The 21,153-nt window shown below is 48.0% G+C and overlaps 2 protein-coding genes across 3 annotated transcripts; both read left to right on the forward strand.

The window, feature by feature from the left end:
- The first annotated feature begins 851 nt into the window (after positions 1-851).
- Ormdl3 (ORMDL sphingolipid biosynthesis regulator 3) lies at positions 852-7,556 on the forward strand. Of its 2 annotated transcripts, none has more exons than XM_005321795.5 (4): positions 852-1,009; positions 4,555-4,753; positions 5,496-5,647; positions 6,022-7,556. In XM_005321795.5, exons 2-4 carry the CDS (start codon positions 4,580-4,582, stop codon positions 6,155-6,157), a joined length of 462 nt encoding a protein of 153 aa, XP_005321852.1. In that variant the 5' UTR covers positions 852-1,009; positions 4,555-4,579; the 3' UTR covers positions 6,158-7,556. The 2 variants fall into 2 exon arrangements, with proteins under 2 accessions (XP_005321852.1, XP_005321853.1); XM_005321796.5 differs by having other exon boundaries at positions 858-1,009; positions 4,560-4,753.
- Positions 7,557-9,895: 2,339 nt separating this feature from the next.
- Gsdmb (gasdermin B) lies at positions 9,896-18,979 on the forward strand. Its single transcript, XM_078041073.1, is given in 7 exon segments — positions 9,896-10,450; positions 14,657-14,750; positions 14,752-14,775; positions 15,356-15,420; positions 18,140-18,301; positions 18,449-18,551; positions 18,892-18,979. Coding segments are annotated over 7 exon segments (780 nt in total). The 5' UTR covers positions 9,896-10,193; the 3' UTR covers positions 18,967-18,979.
- The last annotated feature ends 2,174 nt before the right edge of the window (positions 18,980-21,153 follow it).

The raw sequence follows: 21,153 nt of genomic DNA on the forward strand, positions 1-21,153 counted from the left end.
GAGCCTTTGCCTTGAGAGCATGCAGACATGAAAATTGCAGACCACAGCTTCCCACCCAAAGCCACACAGGCTGACCCGAGACAGTAACTCAGGCTCCTAACTATTCATCAAAGAATCTTTCTATGACACGTGGCTTATTCTGATGCCTGAAGTGACCCAGGATGCAGCAGGGCTCAGGCCAGCCTGGATCAAATGTCACTTGTCAAGTAGGGAGGGTTTGGACAGGCTCTGCTCTCTGCCCTACAGACCCTTAACCCAGGCAAGAAATACGGCAGGGCAAAGGGCCGAGCTACTCAGTTTCTGGAGGGGTCCTTCTGGGGCCGGAGCACAGCAGTGAGGTGTAGTGGTAAAACCCCTGCCCGTGGGTTGGTCTTTCCCAACGGAGTTCTACTGCAAGTTACTTAAAGCTCTGGGTTTTCTCGTTAGAAAACTGGGGTAGGGAGCAGGACGTAAGGCGTACTACTGCAATCCCAGTTACCCGGGAGCCTGAGCTGGAGGACCGAAAGTTCGAGACCAGCCTGGGCAACTTGGGGAGTCTTTGTCTCAAAATAAATAAATAAATAAATAAAAATAATAAGGGCTGGGGGTGTAGCTCAGTGGTAGAGCGCCCCTGAATTAAATTTCCAGTATTGTAAAAACAAAACAAAGCAAAATAAAAACGAGACAAGAGTAAATCACGCTTGAAGGGCGCAGGCCCAAAAGCTGGGGTCTTTACGCGCCGAACTAATACCATCTGATTTCACTCTAGCGTCGCCGAAAAACGTTCGGCGGTGCGGCCCTAGAGTGGCTGGAGCGGGAACGGGAACGGGAGCCAGAGAAAAACTACGATTCCCAGGAGGCACCGGGAGGCCGGCGCGCGGCGGTGACGTCGCGGGGGCCGGCGCGAGGCGCTGATTCGGCCGGAGCTGCCAGCGGGGTGCTACCGCCGCTGTTTGTTACAGCTGCTGAAGCAGCTGCGGCCCCTGTTCCCGGGCACCCCTCCCGGGCCCTCGACCTCCCGCTCCGCACGGTGAGTTCGGACCGGTAGCTTCCGTTGGCGGAATCCGAAGGCCTAGGGCTAGAGGAGGGGCGACAGATAAGTTGGGAGCTGTTGGAGGGGCGCCGCGGACTGGAGATCGGGGTAGGGTGGTTGGGGGTGGAGGCGGCTGCATCACACGAGGAGGTGCCGGAGGAGGAAAGTAGGAGTAGGAGGCCGGGGGTAGGACTTTGGGGAGGAGTGTTTCGGCTGGGGTGGGGGGCGGGGAGAGGCTGGACTTCGGGGATAAAGGTTTTGGCTTGCTGAACGCATGCAGATGGGGGGTGGGGCTCCGGACCCTGCTAGGCTCCGAGTGTCAGGTCCCTAGCTGGAAAGCAAAGCTGGAGGCCCTCGTGCCAGAAGTCCCACTCCGAAAACCCCAACAATAGTGAGGACTCCGCCTCCTCGCTCCTCCCTGCCCCCAGGTTGGAGAGGGTTCCCTTTCTTTCCACTCCTACCAACCCCTCGAGTCTGGGAGGCTGGACCAGAGCGAGAGGTGAGCCACTTTGGTCCTGCAAGTTGTGGGTGGGTGGAGTGATAGAGTTATGTTATGTGGTGTGCTGCCACGGACTTTCCTTTGGGGTCCTCAGGGTACAGGCCTGGATATTTGGGCTCATCATCCACAAGGCAGGAGGCTTGCTGTTTAAAGGGTTGCTTTTACCTGGGGGAGGAAATGGGAAACACTTACCTAGTGGCTGCCCTGGGGCGCACTCTGGCCTTGACGTGAGTGTCTGACAGACTGGTTGGGCCGGGATGTTCCTGTGTGGAGCCAAGTGGGAGGGGAAAAGAACTTCCAGCAAAAAAGTGGTTAACAGAACAGAGTTGCTGCAGGCTCTGGTTTGAGGCAGGTTATGAAACCACATCAGGGGCTGGTGATGGCAGCCACCTGCCAGCAAAACTTTAGAGCCTCAGCTGCTGGGGACCTGTCTGCCTTTGTCAACCTCTTCTCCCTAGTTTTCCACTTCTGGGAGAAGGATCAGTTGATTACTAATGGAGGTGACATGTACCCACAGACACCAAAGTCCCAAGAGTGCGTTCTGGCTGCCAGATTTTTTCTTAGTTTATGAATTGCTAATGTCTATTTTTTGGGGGAAGCGGGTGGTGGTCTGATAGGGTTTCCTGCTCTCAGGGCACCTAGTGTTCAGGCTTAAGAAAGAAGCTTCCCACGGTGTTATCTAGGACCTAGATCAAGGTTCCTCCCAGACTCATTGGGCTTTGTTGGATGCACTGTTAGACAGAAGAGGGAGTAGAGCCTTATGATTTAGGATCCAGCAAGGCTTTTCTCACTTCTGGACAAAATGCTAGGGAGGACTAGAAGTCTTTCTGCACCTACAGCCCTGGAGGTCTGACTTATGAAGGAAGGGCCAACAGTTTCTGGAGAGCTTTTTCCCTCTCCATAGTGGTAAGTCCTTCAGAGGCCTCACTTCTTAGACAGACACAGCCCCTGTCCCAGGTGGAGGCTTTTGCGTAGTAGGTATCCCAAGGGCTATGTTAGGGTAACTGAAGTCCCAAGGCTCTGGGAAGGTAAACAACGGATTTTCTAGTTCCTTGGGTTTCTGTTAGGCTCAATTACCCAGCTTAATGGGCTGGGCCAATGGGCCCCAGGAGCATCACTTCCACAGTGTGTACCCCAGTGTTTACCCTGAAGTAAACCCTATCAGGCCTGTACCCTGAAATAAACCCTATCAGACCACCACCCCCTTCCCCCAAAAAATAGATATTAGCAATTCATAAACTAAGAAAAAATCTGGCAGCCAGAACGCACTCTTGGGACTTTGGTGTCTGCGGGTACATGTCATTTCCATTAGTAATCAACTGATCCTTCTCCCAGAAGTGGAGAAATAGGGAGAAGAGGTTGACAATGTTTACTTGTTGGGAAACTGTGTTTGTAAGCTTTGAAAGCTTTGAGTTTTAAGAAGAGGAAACTTGTTCTCATTGTTCTATAAGTAAGGAACTAACCCATGAGGATATTGGGTCTTGTGCAGGCTTGGCTAGGATCCTGCCAGGAGATGTAGTTTCTGAGTTTGAGGGGGTTGGCCCAATGGGGTGATAGAGGTGGTCTTCTGGGCACTTCTAGAATATCTCCGTCTGGGACTCCTTTTTGTATTACCAGGAAATTTGGGGCTGCTACCATGATGATGACTCTGGGGTCTTTAGCAGACAAGACCCTACTTTAGATAAGGAGGTGAGCAATACACAGGTGACTTCTGTTCCCACCTTCTGCTAGTCATAGGACCCTCAGGGGTCTGGGGACAACCAGGCTCTGGACAAGCAGCAGATCTTCCCCCTCCTGCCTTCTTTTCTCCCTTCTGCCCACTCTAGATAGGGATCACTATTTCCTGGGCATCAGGGGCAGCCTTCTGGTTCCTCCTGTTGCAGGACTTCTAACACTGGGACTGGGCAGGGGAAAGGACAGTGTTAATACCTGGAAACAGGTGCTGAGAACGGAGGTTGAGGTGAGGACGGCTGGGGCAGAGAAGGAAAAAGGCAGGAGGGAGGTCGCTGGTATGATTTCGTGCCCTTAGGAGATTGGCTTCCAGCTGCCTGTGGGAACTATAGATGTTGGCCATTCTCTGTATCCTTCCCTCCCCTCTCTTTCTCCTCTGTTAGTCTTCCTGGGCCAAAGTTTGGATCTAGGATCGAAGAATTAGGGTGAATAGAAACAGTGACCCCAAAGTACTTCATCCACTACTGCTTGTGCCCACAGGGCTTGCCTTCTTTTACTCCTGTAGGAAGGGCTTAGAATAGGAGAGGTCTACTGAGGCCTTCAGTGAGACAGAACCAGCAGGAATCATGCTGAGGGAGAATTTTGGTGGGGTAAAGGGCCCTGGAGATTTGACACCAGAATGGCTGGCATCCCAAGGGTTAGCCTGAGTGTCTGCCAAATGGATAAAATGTCTGGGTGTATAGTTTTGTGTCACCAAAAAGGAGCCTTCCAGATCTGAGCAAATATTGTCTCTTAATGCTATTTTCTCCTCCCACCCTCTTTCTCCTTCAGTCCTCCTGGGTAAACTTTGGGGAGATCTATGATTGGAAAATTAGGGGTGGGTGGGAATAGTGACCTCAAAGTACTTCACCCACAAGCCTCACCTTCTTTTACTCCTGTGGAAAGGACTTAGGGTAGGAGACGTCTCCTCAGGCCCTCAGTTGAGACAGAGCCAGCAGGAATTATACTGAGAGAGAATTCTAGGGGGCAGGCCTCTTCTCCCCCTAGTAGGAAGGGGACCCTCATGGAAGTGCAGTAGCAGGGGATGGGCATTGATTTCTCTGCTCTGGACCTGAATATCTTTTGATGATCTGTCCCCAGGCACTTATAGGGCACTGTCCTGATGGGATGATGCCTAGGACAGCCTAGTTTTACTCTCACCCCAGCAGCAGGAAATGACTAGAGCCAAGTGCACATAAACTTTTTTCTAGCCTCCGTTCTTGTGAACCAAAGCAGTGAGACTATATGGAGTTCTCAGGGAAGGACTATCCAGAGGGTGTGAGGGGGCAGAGGAAGTGGTGTGGCCTGTCTCACCTGTGCTGCTTGTTTGCAGAGCAGCAGCGGAGAGGGGTGTCAGGATGAATGTGGGCACAGCACACAGCGAAGTGAACCCCAATACGCGGGTGATGAACAGCCGTGGCATCTGGCTCTCCTACGTGCTCGCCATTGGGCTTCTTCATGTCGTGCTGCTGAGCATCCCCTTCGTGAGTGTCCCTGTCGTCTGGACCCTCACCAACCTCATCCACAACATGGTGAGAACCTGCACCTGACCATATGTGCTGCTCTTTGATGGGGCTGAGGAATAGAAGGAATCTGCCAAACGTGGGCCGGGTAGCAGGGTGATGACCTGACAACAGCTGTTGCCAGCGCCCAGGCCTACCTCTTACCTTTCCATCCCACTCCTCCTCCTGGGTTTCAGCTCTGTACACACCTATAAGAAGAATCAAATCTGCAGAGTTGTCCACATCTCCTGGATGGGGTAGCTTGTGGATTTGGAAGTTGGCTACTGAGAACTGAACCAAGGGCTTTGAAGTATCCCCAGCACCCAGGAATCCTAGTGCCTAGCCTGGAGCAGAAAGGCTCCTTCCCCAAGTTAGGATCTCATTCCACCCCTCACTCCGGTCCTCCTTTGCCCCTTAGCAGTCATTGCCTCTTACTCCTTTGGTGAACAGGCAGGGGTTCAGTCCCCCTCAGCCTGCCCCTCCTTTCTGGCTCGTGGAGGCTCCACCTGGGCCGGAAGGTAGCATCTCTATGCCTTTTCTGCAGCTAACTTCTCTTCCTTTCAGTCTCTTCATGCCAGGCCTGCCCTCTCCCCCTGGAGTCCTCTTGTTATGCCAGTCTCCCAGCTGCTCCATCTTGGCCTCCAGCCCATATCCCCCTGCCCAACAGGGGGAGGCTGCAGATCACCTGGAACTACTTCTGTGACTGGGTGGAGGAGCTAAGCTGGGGGCCCTTTGGCCTTTTGTATCTTCTAATGAAGACACCCCTCTCCAGGGCATGTACATCTTCCTGCACACAGTGAAAGGGACACCCTTCGAGACCCCAGACCAGGGCAAAGCGAGGTTGCTGACCCACTGGGAGCAGATGGACTACGGGGTCCAGTTCACGGCTTCTCGGAAGTTCTTGACCATCACGCCCATTGTGCTGTGAGTGCCTTCACTAGTGAGGACACCAGCAGGCAGGACAAGGCCTGGGGGAGCCTGGGGCCAGCCAGACCTAAACCCCTCCCCAACTGTGGCCCTTGATGTAGGAATAAACAGAAGGGAAGGCGAAAGATCCCTGGGTCTTACACTGCACTCAGGCCTGGGCCTCCCTGGCCCTCTTTTCTCAGTTGGAAAGACATTGGCCCACAGGCCTGGGTGCAGGAGGGGGCTGAGTTAATAGAGGCTGCAGTAGCCCGGGAGATCTTGCCATTCCACTTCTGGTGTGGAGACACCTCCTATAACTCCTTAGTGGTTGGAATTCTGAGGGAGGAGGTGACCTCCATTTTTTCATCTCTCTCCCTAACCTTTCCCTCCAGGTACTTCCTAACCAGCTTCTACACCAAGTACGACCAGATCCATTTCATCCTCAACACTGTGTCTCTGATGAGCGTTCTCATCCCTAAGCTGCCCCAGCTCCATGGAGTCCGCATTTTTGGCATCAATAAGTACTGAGGGTGCAACCCCTTCCCCAGCCTGGGGTGGCAGGGGAGGGGTGGAAGGCGTTTGCTGTGATTCTGAAGACAAGGAGCCTCTGGACACTGCCGGAGATGGGGATCACGCCTCTGGGCTAGTTCCCCCTTGCTTCCCCAGTAGCCGACTTGGAGTAGCTTGTAGTGGGTTGGGGTGGGCCCCTGGGCTCTAACCCATTCTGATTTTTTGATTCTTTCCTTTTGCCTTTTGAATAGACTCCATGGGGTGGTCATGGAAGGGCTGGGCTCCCGGGCTGAACATGGACCTAGATCTCCGGGGTTGGGACAGGAGGCAAGGGAGAAATCCCTGCTTGCTTGTTTACCCTCAGGCAGCCAAAGCACTTTAACCCCTGTGAGGGAGCAGAGGAAGGTACGGCTTCTGGATTGTTTCGTTTTGGTTCTTCAGGCTGTAGGACGACAGTGTATTTTTGTATCTATGGAAGCAAGTGTGTGACAGTACCTCACCCCTCTGGGTAGAGAGCTGTCTGATCCTAGTCCCAGGCTTTTGGTGGCTCTCCCGCACCCTACTCTGGGTGCTGGATGGGAGCGGGGAGGGTGAGGGGAGGTGGTGGTGGGGCATACATGGCCTGGTTCCGGAGGCAAAGGGCCAGGGCTTTGCCATCTGGTCCCAGTGGAGGTTGGGGAGAGGGCAGTGGTGGGTAAGGGTGGGGTAGTGATCTGAGTCTTAGAAGAACGGGCCTCAGCAGTAGTGGAGGTATGTTGTAAAAGGGGAGTGGGCAGAAGCTAGTCCCACCTCCTCCTCACCCACAGAATGGTCTTGGGGAGAGGTTAGGGAAATGGCTCTGGGTTTGAAACTCCTGGACTGGCGTGAGGGGCGGACTTGGGTGGAAGAGGCTATGTCATTGTGAGCACAGGTACAGTTTGACACTGTCCTCTGGGTGTGAGGAAGCTGCAACAGAAACAGTGGACAGTGGGGCCCTTCCATAGTCCCTCACCTTGTGACCTCCCTGTTCAGACTGGTGCCGTGCAGAGCCTTTTGAGGGACAGGTACACGTGGGGCTCTGAAGCCACCTCCACTTGGTGGTGGGCTGAAGGGTCAGGCAGGGTGGTGGCTGCAGCCACTGTTTCAATCCAAGGAGGGAGACAGGTGGGGCTGGCTAGAGAGGAGGCGCCTTCTCCCCTCCCCAGTCCTACTGGGAGCATGTTACATTGAAAAGGTGTGGTGCCTGAGCCCTCTGCTGGGGGGCCTGAGGGAGGAGGAGAGTTCACTCATCCTGTTTTTTGCCTCCTATCCCATCCCCACCCCAAGTATCACAGGGAACTTTCACCTTAAATCTTTCTAAGCAAAGTGTGAATAGGATTTTTACTCCCTTTGTACAGTATTCTGAGAAACGCAAATAAAGGGCAATATGTTCCTGTTTCCTCTGTGTCTGGCCTCTGTTTCCTGGAGGGCCCTGGGGGAGGGGGGGTAGCAGCTCCTGCTGACACAGTGGTGGGGACTCTGGGACTGCTGGTTTTTCTTAGGCCCCATTAAGCCATGCACCTCTGACTTTATAAGCAGGGGCCCTTCAGTGACCAAGGAGAGGGTCAGTCCAGGCATGGTTTTACAACTGGAGTGGTGGGGGTGAGAGGGACAGCCCTTCCCTCTGAAATTCCCCATCCCTCTCCATTCTTCCAAGGTCTTTCCTAGTCTCTGAGCATAAGTGGGAAGGGAAGAGGTAACTCCAGGACTTTTGAGGCTCATATAGCCTCGAGAAGGAGGAGTCCTTATCTCCCGAGGACATGGCTTTTCAGCGTGTCTGTGCCACATTATCTCCTACTCCCAGGACAGGTGCAAAGTCCCAGACAGGAGGGAGGACCTCCCCCCAGCAGCCTGGCTCTTCCAGTCTTGGTCCTGCTTCATGGTATCCTTGAAGTGGGAGTCTGGAAGAGTGCAGGATCTTTGCCTAAGGCCAGACACCGTCTCACTCCCCAAGTGGGGCCACACGGCAGTGGGAGGAGAAATGCAGCTACTGGGCCCAGTCCTGGGATTGGGACTGCCTGGGTTGCTTCCATGGCTGGAAAGAGTGCAGTTGGGACAAGGTTCAGGGAACATCAACAGTGACCTTTGTTCCAATCTGAGTGCTGTCATTTGCTGTGTGGCCTCCTCCAAATATTTCTCTTAAGTTTTAATTTTCTTTCTCTGTTGTATAATGCTTCTTAATCATATGGCTTCTGTTGTGAGCCATACGATTAATTGTCACCATTTTCTTTATTTTTTTAATTTTTAAATTTTTTTAAAGAGAGAGAGAGGAGAGAGAGAGAGAGAGAGAGAGAGAGAGAGAGAATTTTTAAAAATATTTATTTATTTTTTTTAGTTCTCGGCAGACACAACATCTTTGTTGGTATGTGGTGCTGAGGATCGAACCCGGGCCGCACACATGCCAGGCGAGCGCGCTACCGCTTGAGCCACATCCCCAGCCCCACCATTTTCTTTAAATGTTCTTTCAGAAATGAGGGGTGCAGAGACCAGAATTTAGTCTGGATTCACATAGGTAGTTATAGCTGAGGGAAGACAGGGGCGGGGGAGAAGGAAGTCGATGAAGAAGAGTAGGTGGCATCCAGATAAGGAGGACCTGCATCTTCCTGAGAGGGTTCTCGAGGTATGTGGTAGGTGGGGAGGCTGAGTTCATACTAGCCCAGCCTGTTCTTTGCAGGTGTTGACTGCTGTTCTTTGGGTGTCTTCATTGCTGCCCACCATAGTGTGGCATTTGGATATGCTGGTTCCTAGGTCACTGTCATGTCCCTGACAGCCATGTCATTGCTTGCTGACACTTGGTTAATATCCACCCATATGCCATTTCTGTATTCTTTTTTGGTGGTGCTGGGGATTGAACCCACGGCCTTGTGCATGCAAGACAAGCATTCTACCAATTGAGCTATATCCCCAGCCCTCCATTTTTCTATTCTAACTCACTGGATAGCAGCACAGCTCAGGCTGTCTTATTCTATACCATTCTCTGGCTCAAACTCACCTGGGATATCTATCAGGATCTCCCATCTACTCCTTGAGTCCGAAAGAAATGAAGAGGTTTTGGTTTAATTTGCCTCCAACCTAGCTATGGCTTATGAGGCTTATCTAAAGGCCCAGGAGGTGGGGCATGTAGCCCTACCCATCCTTCCCAGAAGTGCTCCACCTGGAGAACTTTGAAATATTTTATATCTTCCTGAGATTCTGAGGCCAGGAATTATGTAGAGATCCGACAGGGAATTCTGATAATTTCCACTTTTGGTAAGCAGCTGAGGACAAGAGAGAAGGTCGGTAGCCTTTGAGTTAGGCCTGTAGTCCTGGTCACTCTTTCCAAACACCTAGAAGAATTCCCAGGTTGGGAGTAAGCTAAGAGTTGGCTTCCACAATGGGGGCTGGGGCAGAAAAGGAGCAGTGAGTAGGTGCTGGGTCAGGCAGCAGGGACTGAGGGGAAGGTGGCCAGAAGTAGGATGGGAAGGGAATCTAGGGAAGCTTTGTTTCCTTCTGAGGCCAACTTAATCACAAATGGTTGCTAAGGAGTACCCATCCCAACTGCCTTGTAGAATATGGCAAGGAAAGGAGGCCAGGAATCAAAGCCAAGGGGAAGAAACAGCCAGCTGGGGCTGGTCATGTGAAGTCTAGATGCTCTGTCCCTTATCTCTTCCTGGTTCCTCTGTCACATTGGTGACAATTTGGCTGGGGGATGAAGGGGCTTCCTTTTCCAGTCTTCATGCCCCTTGGAACAGGGGGTAACTCTGCTATGAGAGATGCAAAAAATGGGTCTCACTTTGCTTGTTTGTGGTAATCCCTACTCCATCCTTCCTCCAGATGAGTTCCATGGGGGAGAGGAGAATCTGGGATCTGTGTTTTTACTCTTATTTATCATCCCTTTTAAAAACGGGGAAGGTAAACTATTCCAGGTCCTACTTGTCTGGAAACTTTGGTTCTTCCTTGATTCCAATCTGCCGAAGGTAGAAGATTTAAATACCTAAACCATATCCTCCTCCCGCAAACTGAAATTAGCTTCCTTTAGCCAGTTGGTCCAGGCACAATGCTTAGTGTATTTGAGGATGTCACAGAAATGTGACTGGATGAGGTGGATGCTGGAGAGGATATGATTGCTATCAGAAGCATCCTAGATGCTGGCAGATTCCACTGATTCTCTCTAATGAGGGAGAAGAGAAGCCCCTGGGGATGGCACTACTACAGAACAGACCTCATCTTGCAGTACAGACTGCAGGAGGGCGAAGCATCATGTGACAGTTGGAGCTGGGCTCCCAGGTCAGTAAGAGATGGACGAGGCAGAGAGTCTTGACTGCCCTACTCCATTCTATTCTCAATTCCCTACTGCCATCAGCCAAGCCTACCAACTGATTTGTATATCACGTCTGCACACCCCAATTTAAGAAACACACCGAAGAGCTGCATGGGGGAGGGGAGAAGGGGAAGTAAAGATTTCTTTTAAATTAGCTGAGCTCTCCTCATACTTTTTGTTTTGTTTTGGTATTGGGATGGAACCCAGGTACACTTTACCACTGAATTACATCCCATCTCTTTTTATTTTGAGACAGGGTCTTGCTTCAAGAAACCTATTTGGTGCTGTCTCTTTCTCTGGCGATGGCTCACATTCTCCCTTGAATATCTCTGCTCTCCTAAATAAATCTTTGTGTCTCTCAAAACAAAACAAAACAAAACAAAAACCAAAACAACAAAGAACCAAAATAAAAACAAAAAAAGAAAAGCCTATCTGTTTGCATACAAAATTCAGGGGCAGAGGTGAAACCAAACTGAAAAAATCCTTGCAATGATGTTAAATATGTTAAATAGTCTTATGAATTCATTTTTGGCAACTTGGCCTGCTCTCTTTTCAAAAATATATTTGTATTTCAACTCTGTGGTGCTGTTGGTATGGTTAAAGTGTGCACATTTTTTTTTGTTGTTGTTATTGTTTTTTTACTAACTAAAGTCCTTACTTCAGATTATTTTAGTTTTTACTTAATGTCCTTTTTCTATTTTAGGACCCCATATTACATTTAGCTGTCATGTTGTTTTTGCCGCCCCCCCCCCTCGTTTGGTGCTATGGATTGAACTCAGGAGCACTTTACCCCTGAAATACATACATCCTTAGTCTTCAATTTTTTTTTTAATATTTAATTTTTAGACAGGAAGGATCTTTCTCAGTTGCTTAGGCCCTTGATAAGTTGCCAAGGCTGGCCTTTAACTTGTCATCATCCTGCCTCAGACGGTCACTGGGATTACAGATGTGCACCTTTGTGCCAGCACTTTGACTCCTCCTGATTCTGACAGTTTCTCAGATTTCCTTGTTTTTGATGACCTTCACAGTTTTGAGTAGTACTGGTTGGATGTATTGTAGGATGTCCCTTTATTGGAATCTTTCTCATTTTTTTTTTTTAAAGAATCAGTGAGAAGCTTGCTTTATTTTTTTTTTAAAGAGAGAGTGAGAGAGGAGAGAGAATTTTTAATATTTATTTTTTAGTTCTTGGCGGACACAACATCTTTGTTGGTATGTGGTGCTGAGGATCGAACCCGGGCCACACGCATGCCAGGCGAGCGCGCTACCGCTTGAGCCACATCTCCAGCCCCCTTTCTCATTTTTTCTTCATGTTCAACTGTAGGTATAGATTTGGAGGAGGAAGACCATGGCAAAGTACTGTTCTTATCCACATTATATTGGGGGTACATAGTATTAACATGCCTTATCACTGTTGATATTGACCTTGATTCCCTGGCTGAAGTAGTATTTGTCAAGTTTTTTACTTTAAATTTATCCTTCCCTGCTCCACTTCTCCATAATGTACTCTTTGGGCATATAAAATTTTATTTTTTTTCTCTCTGACAAAGTACATTCAAATTTTTATATCACTCAAGAAACAAATGGGCCCTGAGATGTAACTGTGTCATATGTGTAAGGTTGATTTCAGGGACTGTTATTGTCTGTTTCCACCAGTTCCAAATGCATTTTTTTTCTGGAAATCCAGCCCTGTTCTCCAAACCCATCAGCTGGGGCTCTCCTTCCTCTGCAGGTTTATACTTGGGAGGCCTCAGAGAATGGCCCTTGGCTCCTTCACTAACCCTGACAGGGCTGCTGACTCAGCATCAGTGCCGTGATTAGCCCTGATCAGTTGGGGCAGAACCCATGCAGGTGGGCAACATTCCAGAGTTGCCTCACTTTCCATCTGCATGGTTCATACAAATGCCTGGGATTTAATTCTGCTTAATTTTTATTTTCCAATTGGCAAGGGCTCCTACTTTTTTAGCTTTATTTTTCCTTGTCTCATTTCAGCCTCTCAAATAAATAAGACTAGCTCCCTGGAATGTGTGCCAGGCACTTTGTTAAAGGCTACCTGCCTTATTTAATTTCCCTAAGCGAAGAAAGAACATATTGTTAATATTCAGCGATAGATGAGGAAGCAAATTTGAGAAGGTCAGGTAATTTATTCGAGGTCATTTGGTAAGAAGGTGGGCCAAACCTGGCACTGTGTGAGGGTATTCCAGAGAAAGGTTTTTAGGGTCAGCTTTACCGAGACCTTTGCCCTTGTCTTTCCAGGTCCAAAGGTTGAATTAGCTGGCACAGTAACACTCTTGTTATCCCAGCAGCTCCAGAGGCCGAGACTGGAGGATTGTGAGTTCAAAACCAGCCTCAGCAATGTCAAGGCACTAAGCAACTCACTGAGACCCTATGTCTAAATAAAATACAAAATGGGGCTGGGGATGTGGCTCAGTGGCTGAGTCCCCTGGGTTCAACCCCTGGTACAAAAAAGAAGTTGTGTTACAAATAATGGACAAGGACTTGAAGTTGATAGTGAAATTATCCAAAGGAGAAATAATTTCAGGTGACTTCTGGGGGATCCCACAAACAGAAAACCAAGATGGTGAAGAAGTGTATACATCAGAAATTTCTGGAATCTCTTGAGAACAAATGAGGCTGGAGTTGGTCAGCAGTGAGAAGGGAAAAGGGCAGAAGCCCATTTTAGGCACTAAGGGCATCCATGCGCCACCCTGGCTGGTACAGCCTCTCACACCCCATCCTGGCACGCATCAACCCACTCCTCACTGAAACCCACTTTCTCTTCTCTGCTCATTTCTCCAGGAGTAACCTCTACACAGCCTTCTTCTGGTGTCCCCCATTCCCGCCCATCCCTGCTGCCCTCAGGGGTGATAAATTCTTCTGCTGGTATTAAGAGGCCACTCCTTGCTCTTTTGTACTGAGTGGCAGAGCCAGCATTTTATGCTTGATTTGCTTTTTTGAGCAAGCCCATGGTTCCATGTCCTCCTTCCTCATTGCACTGGAAGTAACTCATGACAAGGGACTGACTTTACTCACCTCTCCGTGTTTACCTCCAGCACACAGCAGGTGCTCAACAAAAGAGCTGAAGTAAAGCATACAGTAAAATCGAAACACCCCTTGCAGAACATTTCTTGCACAGAAAGTGCCACCACCCCACCCACAGCTGGCACCAATCAAATGCCCTGAAGGTTCTGCTAGCTGGAGGGCATGTGCTTCCTGACTTAAGGGGACATCACCAGCTTCACCCTCCGCAACAGTTCTGTGCTGGGGTGTTGGTCATTTCTTCCCCAGCTGGAATTGCTAGTGATGGAGGAGGAGTTCAGGGGAAGGAGCCCACAGTTCTCCAGCATAGCTCTCCCTGAGAAGGTGTCTTTCCCATTTTTAGGGACCTCAGTGAGGTTTCATGGGTCCCTTGAACTCCCCCTGCTTACCATAACAATGCTGGGGGCAGGCTCCAGGGTTTTTCTAAGGGAGCTCAGTTTTTTTCTGGGATGCCTGTTTTTTTCTAGGGTGAAGGTGTATGATCTTTATACATGGGGACATTAGATAGGCAGGGGAAGATCATCAGAGGCAGTGATGCATGGCTTTCTTTGGTTGCAAATAATAGAAGGTCCATCAAGCTATTTTAAGTCAACGTGAATTTCCTTATGAAATCAGAGATGCCTCAGGAGCCCAAGGGCAGGCAGTATAGCCAGATGGGCTCCAGGGACCAATGTAAGGAGCTGGAAACCCTTCTCAGAGAGGTGGGTGCCTACTTGCCAGACGCCCAGATCAGTGTCATGGGAAAAGCATGTGCTTTGGACTCACACAGACCTGGATCTGAATCCCAGCTCTACACTTACTATTGTGTGACCCTGAACCATCCACAACCCATCACTAAGCCTCAATTTCTTCATATGAAAAATGAATGTGATTCTGCCCACACCATAAGTGTGTGGCGAGGGTTAAATGTGCTTCCTCTGGAATCTCTCACTGTTGATGATGGTGTGCAGAAGCTACTGTCAACACTAGTGCGTTCTCTTCCCACTTTGCATCTCCACTCCCCACCCACAGTGGGTAAAGCCAGCTATGAGGGGTGCTGTGTTCCAGTTTTCTAACTTCAGATAGGAAGTAGCTGATGGATGGGGAGGGGTGTCAGTGGGAGGTGGGGCCTGAGGTTCTGAACTCTCACCCCTCACCCTCACTCTGTCTCCAGGAAGCTAAAGGAGAAACTACCCCTCTCATTCCAAAAAAATTAACAGAAAAGAAGACCTGTTCCTGACGTCAGAAACTCTAGAGACAGAAGAGGAGGAAAACCTCCAAAGGAGAGCAGCAATATAACATTTGAAGCCTGACCAGGAAATTCTTTTTCAGCTATGAAAACAAGGTTAGGATCCTGGGAGAGGGGGTGAGAGAACCAGCCATGGCCCACCCACTGCAGCTCAAGGGGATGCTGGCTCTTAGCTCTTGCTTCAGAACTCCCTGAGCTGTTCCCGCTGCTCTTTGGCCTTCTTGCCCCAAACAAGGGGTCAAGTTCCCTCCCCTCACTAGAGATGGCCTCTTTTCATTTTCCACAGTGTTCCCCACGGTTCTTAATTACACAGGTGTTTTGTTTCTTGCTCATTGTCTTTCTTCCTTTCCAGGAGGCAGGAGGGCAAGAGCCACAGTGCCCAGAACAAAGCATTTGTTGAATGGACAGAGGGAATAGCATAAGTTTGGTGTCAAACACAGGTTCAACTTCAGCTCTGCCACTTTTTTTTTAGCCAAGCTACTGACTCATATACTTGCCTTTCAGAGCCTCAGCCCTCATCTGGAAAATGGAGATAAAAATGTCTACCTCACAGGAATTTTTTGAAGACCAGGCAAGATAACTGTGTTATAACTGAGTAACTAGAGATCCATCAGTGTGAGCTCCTTTTCCCCAGCACTTCAGGGAAGTGACTATCCTCTAGGAGCAGATTGTGGACTATTGAATAAAACAGCTTATTTTGTGGGCTGGGGCTGGGGCTCAGCTGTAGAGTGCTTGCCTAGCATGTGTGAGGCACTGGTTTTGATCCCCGACACCACATAGAAATAAAAAATAAATAAACAAAATAAAGATATTGTGGCCATCTACAACTAAAAAATAATAGTAAAAAAAAATAAATAAAACCAGTTCCTTTTGTGGACAAGGAGAGAATGAGAATGAGAATGCAAGGCCTGGTGGGAGCAGGCTGGGGTCCCTGAACACCCCAATGGGGTGGGGATAGATTGAGTCAGGCTCTGTATCAGCCTGGGCTGGGCAGCTGGTGAGCCTGGAGATGTGGGGACAGCTCCAGGGAAGAGGAATCCTTGACTCAGGATTGAGAAGGACTGAGATTGATCACACCACCAGCCCTTTCCTAGATGTGGTAGCTCCCAGCTCAGTCTCCCAGTAGTAGTGGGGTTTATCCTGTTTTTTTTTTTCTTTTTTTTTAGGGGAGGAGGAGGGGAGTTTGAGGGTAAGGTGTGGGTATTGGGAGGGACTGGAAAGAAGGAATTTACGGGGAGAAAACTGGTCCTCCCTCCACCCCCACCGCTTCTGCCTTACTTTCCCTCTCTGCCTTTCTTGTGCTAGTTTAGCTATTAATTTCTGGGGCAAGACAAACAAGGGTGAGTAAGGTGCTGGGCCTCATGTTCATCATTCCAGAATGGGCAAGGATATCATTTTTTTAAAAAACATTTTTTAGCTGTTAATGGACCTTTATTTTATTTATTTGTATGTGGTGCTGAGAATCGAACCCAGTGCATCACACATGCCAGGCAAGCACACTACCACTGAGCCACAACCCCGGCCCCAAGGATATCATTTTTAAACAGAGGACAACAAATAACCTTGAATTGTATAGTTGTTAAGGCTGAAAATGTAGTGAAATGTACCCAGAGGTGGGAACCATAGTAAAGGGAAAAATCTGCCTGTTGGAAAAGAAACCTGGGTGGAATGTTGGCCTTGGGCTTCCAGATTGCTGCCAGGACAATCTGACTTGCTAAGTACCCTCGATGAAGGCCTGTTGGCCCAGGCAGCACAGCCGCATTACCTGGCTACTCCACACAAGCCAACACTGGCTGTGAAGAGGGAACAGGACTGGAGTTGGCTTAGGTCTAGTCCTGCTCTGCCCCTCCCTAGCTCCACAGCCTCCAAGTCATGGTTTTCCTGACTTTAAATGAAGGGGCTAGGCCAGAAGATTCCTGTGATTCTAAATGTGCTTCCTGTGGAACCATTTCTTTTTTTTTTTTTTCCTGGATCCCAGCAGGATTGTATTGCCAAAGAAGTCTTGGGAAGAGATAAAGATAGAGGTCTGGGTGAGTGAGGACACGTTGCCCCCTCTTTGGGCCTTGGATGCTTCTTCAATCATCTGGGCAAGGGGTCTGCAAATACAGCTTTGCTGTTTACACACAATGATGAGAATGCAGGCTCGCTGGCATGGGCAGTGAGGGTTCTGGCTCCAGGAGTAGAAGTTTCATCCCTGGGAGAACAATGTCTATAGGGCACTAGAGATGAACTGAAGTGTCTCTAAAATTCTTCTTTGCAGAGAAGGGTGGTGGTTCATCAAGTTTAGGTAAGGATGATAGCCCAGTGAGTTCAGGGTGGTTGTACCCATCCACCCATGGGCCCAACTGGCCAAGACTTCCAGGTGGGTAGGGTCAACTGAGTGGTGGCATGGGGATTTGGGTTAAGGTTTAACTCTAGTGTGGAGGTTGCATGTGTCTCTTCTAAACATAATGGTTCTCATTGGTTGTATTTTCTTTTTGTTTTTCTTTCTTTCTTTCTTTCTTTTTTTTTTTTTTTTTGGTACCAGGGATTGAACACTGTGTGTGTGGGGGGGGCCATTAACCACTGAATCACATCCCCAGACCAGGATGCACATTCAGAATAAGGGAACCAAGTTCATGCTAAGCTTCTTAGGGCCTCACTAAATTGCTAAGGCTGCTTTCAAACTTGTAATCTTCCTGCCTCAGCCTCTCAAGACTCTGGGATTACAGGCATGTGCCACTGTGCCCGGCTCATTGGTTATATCTTGAAAGTACCTGGGGGAGGAACTTTTCAATTAATGATATCTGAGTATTATCTCCATTAACTCTGATTTGACTGGTCTGAGGTGTGGCCTGAGAATAGGGGTCTGTAATAATTTCCCAAGTGCTCATGAACAAAGTTGAGAGTCACTATTTAATTTCCTCTTTTATTTATTTTTGTGGTACTGGGGATTGAACCAAGGTGCACTCTACCACTCAGTTAAATCAGAACTCCTTTTTACTTTTTATTTTGAGATAGGGTCCCACTTAGTTGCTTAGACTGACCATGAACTTGTGACCTTCTTACCTCAGCTTCATGAGCATCTGGGATTGTAGACATGTGCTTTGGTGCCCAGCTAACTTCCTCTCTAATTTTAAATCCTCTTTATTCCTAGTAGTCTGAGGACTGCATTTTGATGGAAAAAACTAAAGAACCAAGTTTTGGTTTCCTGGAAGTGGAGAACTTTGGGTTGTGACTAAACTGGGGGCAAACTAGGGAAATGGAAGCCAAGGTAAGTGGGAGGCAATGATGGTGGGTGTCTGGAAAGAAGGATGGTTCATTTTAACAGGACAAGACTAAGAGAAAGAAAAACACAGGGAGATGGTCTTTAAGGGAAAGGCAGACAAAAATGGGGTCTCATGGGGGTGGAACAGGTTCATAAATTTTACCTCTACAGGAAAGAATTGTGTTTGGAAGATTCTAGAAACATGAAGGAGAAAGTGTAGGATATTGTGAGAGGCCTCTGGGATCTGACTGGGAAGGAGCGAAATATGGTGCTAAGATCACTAAGTACCTCAGCAAGGAAGGTGTCTGCAGGATCTGGAACAAAGAATAAGGGGCCCTAACTAGGGAGAAAGAGAGGGTCTGTAGGAATGGCAGTTGTCACAATGAGGACAATCTTCTACAGCAGGACTGTGCTTATCTCCCTCACCCCCTGCCCCCAGGGGTCTGAGGTCCTAAGCTCTAGTGGGTTGTAGATGGGCAGTCCACCAGATCCTCTCATAAGCAGCCTTTTCAATATTGCTGGGCACTTAGTAGAAGTGTGTGCAGAAGCCATTCAGGAAGTCTTGGATGCCTTGATAGGTGAGGTAGGGTCTGGCTGTATGTGGAGGAACTGCTGAACAGAGAGAACTGTGGGGGAACCTAGTCTTAGGAGGAGAGGGGTGCACAGTGCTCTCTACACTTTATGAGGGGTCACCCTTCACTTAGCTGTCTTCCCTAGGCCAGACTTTGAGGACTGCATCCCCTTCTTCCTTGATGTAGTCTATGACCTCTTGCAAGTTAAGAGGGAAGCAGGAGCCATAACTGGAGCATCCCAGAGGCTCTTAGAACCTCCTCCTGGTGAATGTTGGCCTGATCAGCCACTGAAGCCTGGACCTACTGGTACCTCTCCTTTATACCAACTGACATATTTTCTTCCCTCCAAAGCTGTCTGAGGAGCAGCAGCAGTTTGTGGCTAAGGCACTGCAAAATGGGATCCTGGCCCAGTTGAAGGACCGGTAATACAGCCTGGGTGGAAGGCCAGGGTCATGCCTGTGTTCTCAAGGGACCTAGAAGTCCCAAGGTACAGTCCTTTTTTACTCCATAGTTCTCTGCCAGTGCATGTTCATGCAGTTGGTTTGGCAATCTCCTGCATATACAGATACCAGGACAATTTGAGATGAGTTTTTTAGGCTCTGTAGCTTGCCTATGGGCAAGAGAGGGGTGGAAAATAGTTAGTGCTAGGATGGCAGCTGGCACTCTTAAGTGCCAAGACTTACTGATTAGCAGTAACAGTGCTTGCCACTATGTTGAGAGAGCACAAGGCTCTCCAGGCTTCTCAGGAAGGAGTGCCATGACGGTTCACTGTCTGCTATGGGCTCAGTATTAAGGAATGTGGCCAGGTCTTTGCCATAGAGACCCAAGAGGCTGAGGCAGGAGAATCATAAGTTTGAGGCTAGCCTTGGCAACTTACACCCTCAGCAAATTTAGTGAGACCCTTTTTCTTTTCTTTTTTGGAGCTGGGGATTGAACCCAGGGCCTTGTGCATGCAAGAGAAGCACTCTACCAACTGAGCTATATCCTCAGCCCATGATACCCTGTTTCAGAGTAAAAAATAAAAAGGACTGAGGATGTTGCTCATTGGTAAAGTGCCACTGGGTTCAACCCCCAGTAAATAGATGATAGATAGGTAGATAGATAGATCAATAAATAAATGGGATTACAGGTATGGGCCCCCACCCCTGGCCCATCTGCATATTTTAAAGAAGTGCTGTTGGTGACAGGATGCTGGTGGTGGTAGCGTAAGGATGGATTGGGGAGGGTAGAACCCAGAGACTTGTGGGGAGAATGTTTTCTATAATAACTAATTTACATTACCACTAGCAGTGTATGAGAGTTCTGTTTCTCAATATCCATGCCAACATTTGTTATTTTTTGTCTTTTTGGTAACAGACGTTCTAATTTGGGGAAGGTGAGAGTTCACTGTGGTTTGATTTGCATTTTCCTAATACTTAAAAATGTTGAGCTTTTTTTTTTTTTGGTACCAGGGATTGATGCTAAGGCTAGCTTTGAACAGTCCTCCTTTCTCAGCCTCCTGAGCTGCCTGTGCCCAGCTGTTGAGCTTTTATTTTATTTATTTATTTATTTATTTATTTTTTTTTTTTAAACATACCTATAGTGTTACCAGAAACTAGGAGAGGAGGGAGGAGGAAGAATGGGAGAGATGGTCAACAGATACAAAATTACTGCTAGATAGGAGCAGAAAGTACTGGTGTTCTATTGAACAGTAGGATAACTATAGTTAACAATACTGTATTATGTATTTCCATGGAGCTAGAAGACAGGATTTTGAATTTTCTCATCACAGACAAATGTAAATGTCTGAGGTGATGGATATGCTAAATACCCTGATTTGACATCACACCATGTACACGTGTATAAAAAGCATCATAATGTACCGCATAATTATGTGTTAATTAAAAATAAAATAAAGCTTAAAAATGAAAGTGTGTAGTATCCATGTCAAGAAGCACAAACAAAATAAAACCACCAATAATAAAATAAATCCAAAGAAAAGAGAAGGAGGACCAGTGTGGTGGTACACACTTGTAATCCCAGCAACTTGGGAAGCTGAGGAAGGAGGACCGCAAGTTTAAAGCCAGCTTCAGCAATTTAGCGAGACCCTAAGCAACTCAGTGAGACCCTGTCGCTAAATAAAATACAAAAAAGGGCTGGGGATGTGGCCCAGTGGTTAAACATCCCTGGGTTCAATCTCCGGAATAAAAACAAAAAATGGAAAACAGCACAAATTAATAAATAGATAAGAAACACTCAGAGGATCAGTAAGGACAGACATTAGATCTTTGAAATGACTAACAAAATTGACAGATCTCTGACAAGAATGATAAAAAGTGAGAAAGGGAGATAAGGCACATATATCATCAATTTCAAGAATGAAAAGGAGACAGTCCTACAGATACTATATGCATTTAAAGGATAGGAGAATATTAGCAATAGCTTTATGCCAAGAAATTTGAAATTTTAGATCAAATGGGCAATAGCCTACCTAGAAAATGTAATTTCCCAAAACTGATCCAAAAGGAAATAGAAAGCATGAACAATCCTATATTCATAAAGTAAAAAGAAAAAAGATTAAATTAATTGCAGTTGATTTAATGTGTACATCAAAAAATCCAGAAGATTTACACA

The sequence above is a fragment of the Ictidomys tridecemlineatus genome, chromosome 3 (genome assembly GCF_052094955.1).
Source record: "Ictidomys tridecemlineatus isolate mIctTri1 chromosome 3, mIctTri1.hap1, whole genome shotgun sequence".
In the NCBI taxonomy this organism is placed as follows: domain Eukaryota; kingdom Metazoa; phylum Chordata; class Mammalia; order Rodentia; family Sciuridae; genus Ictidomys; species Ictidomys tridecemlineatus.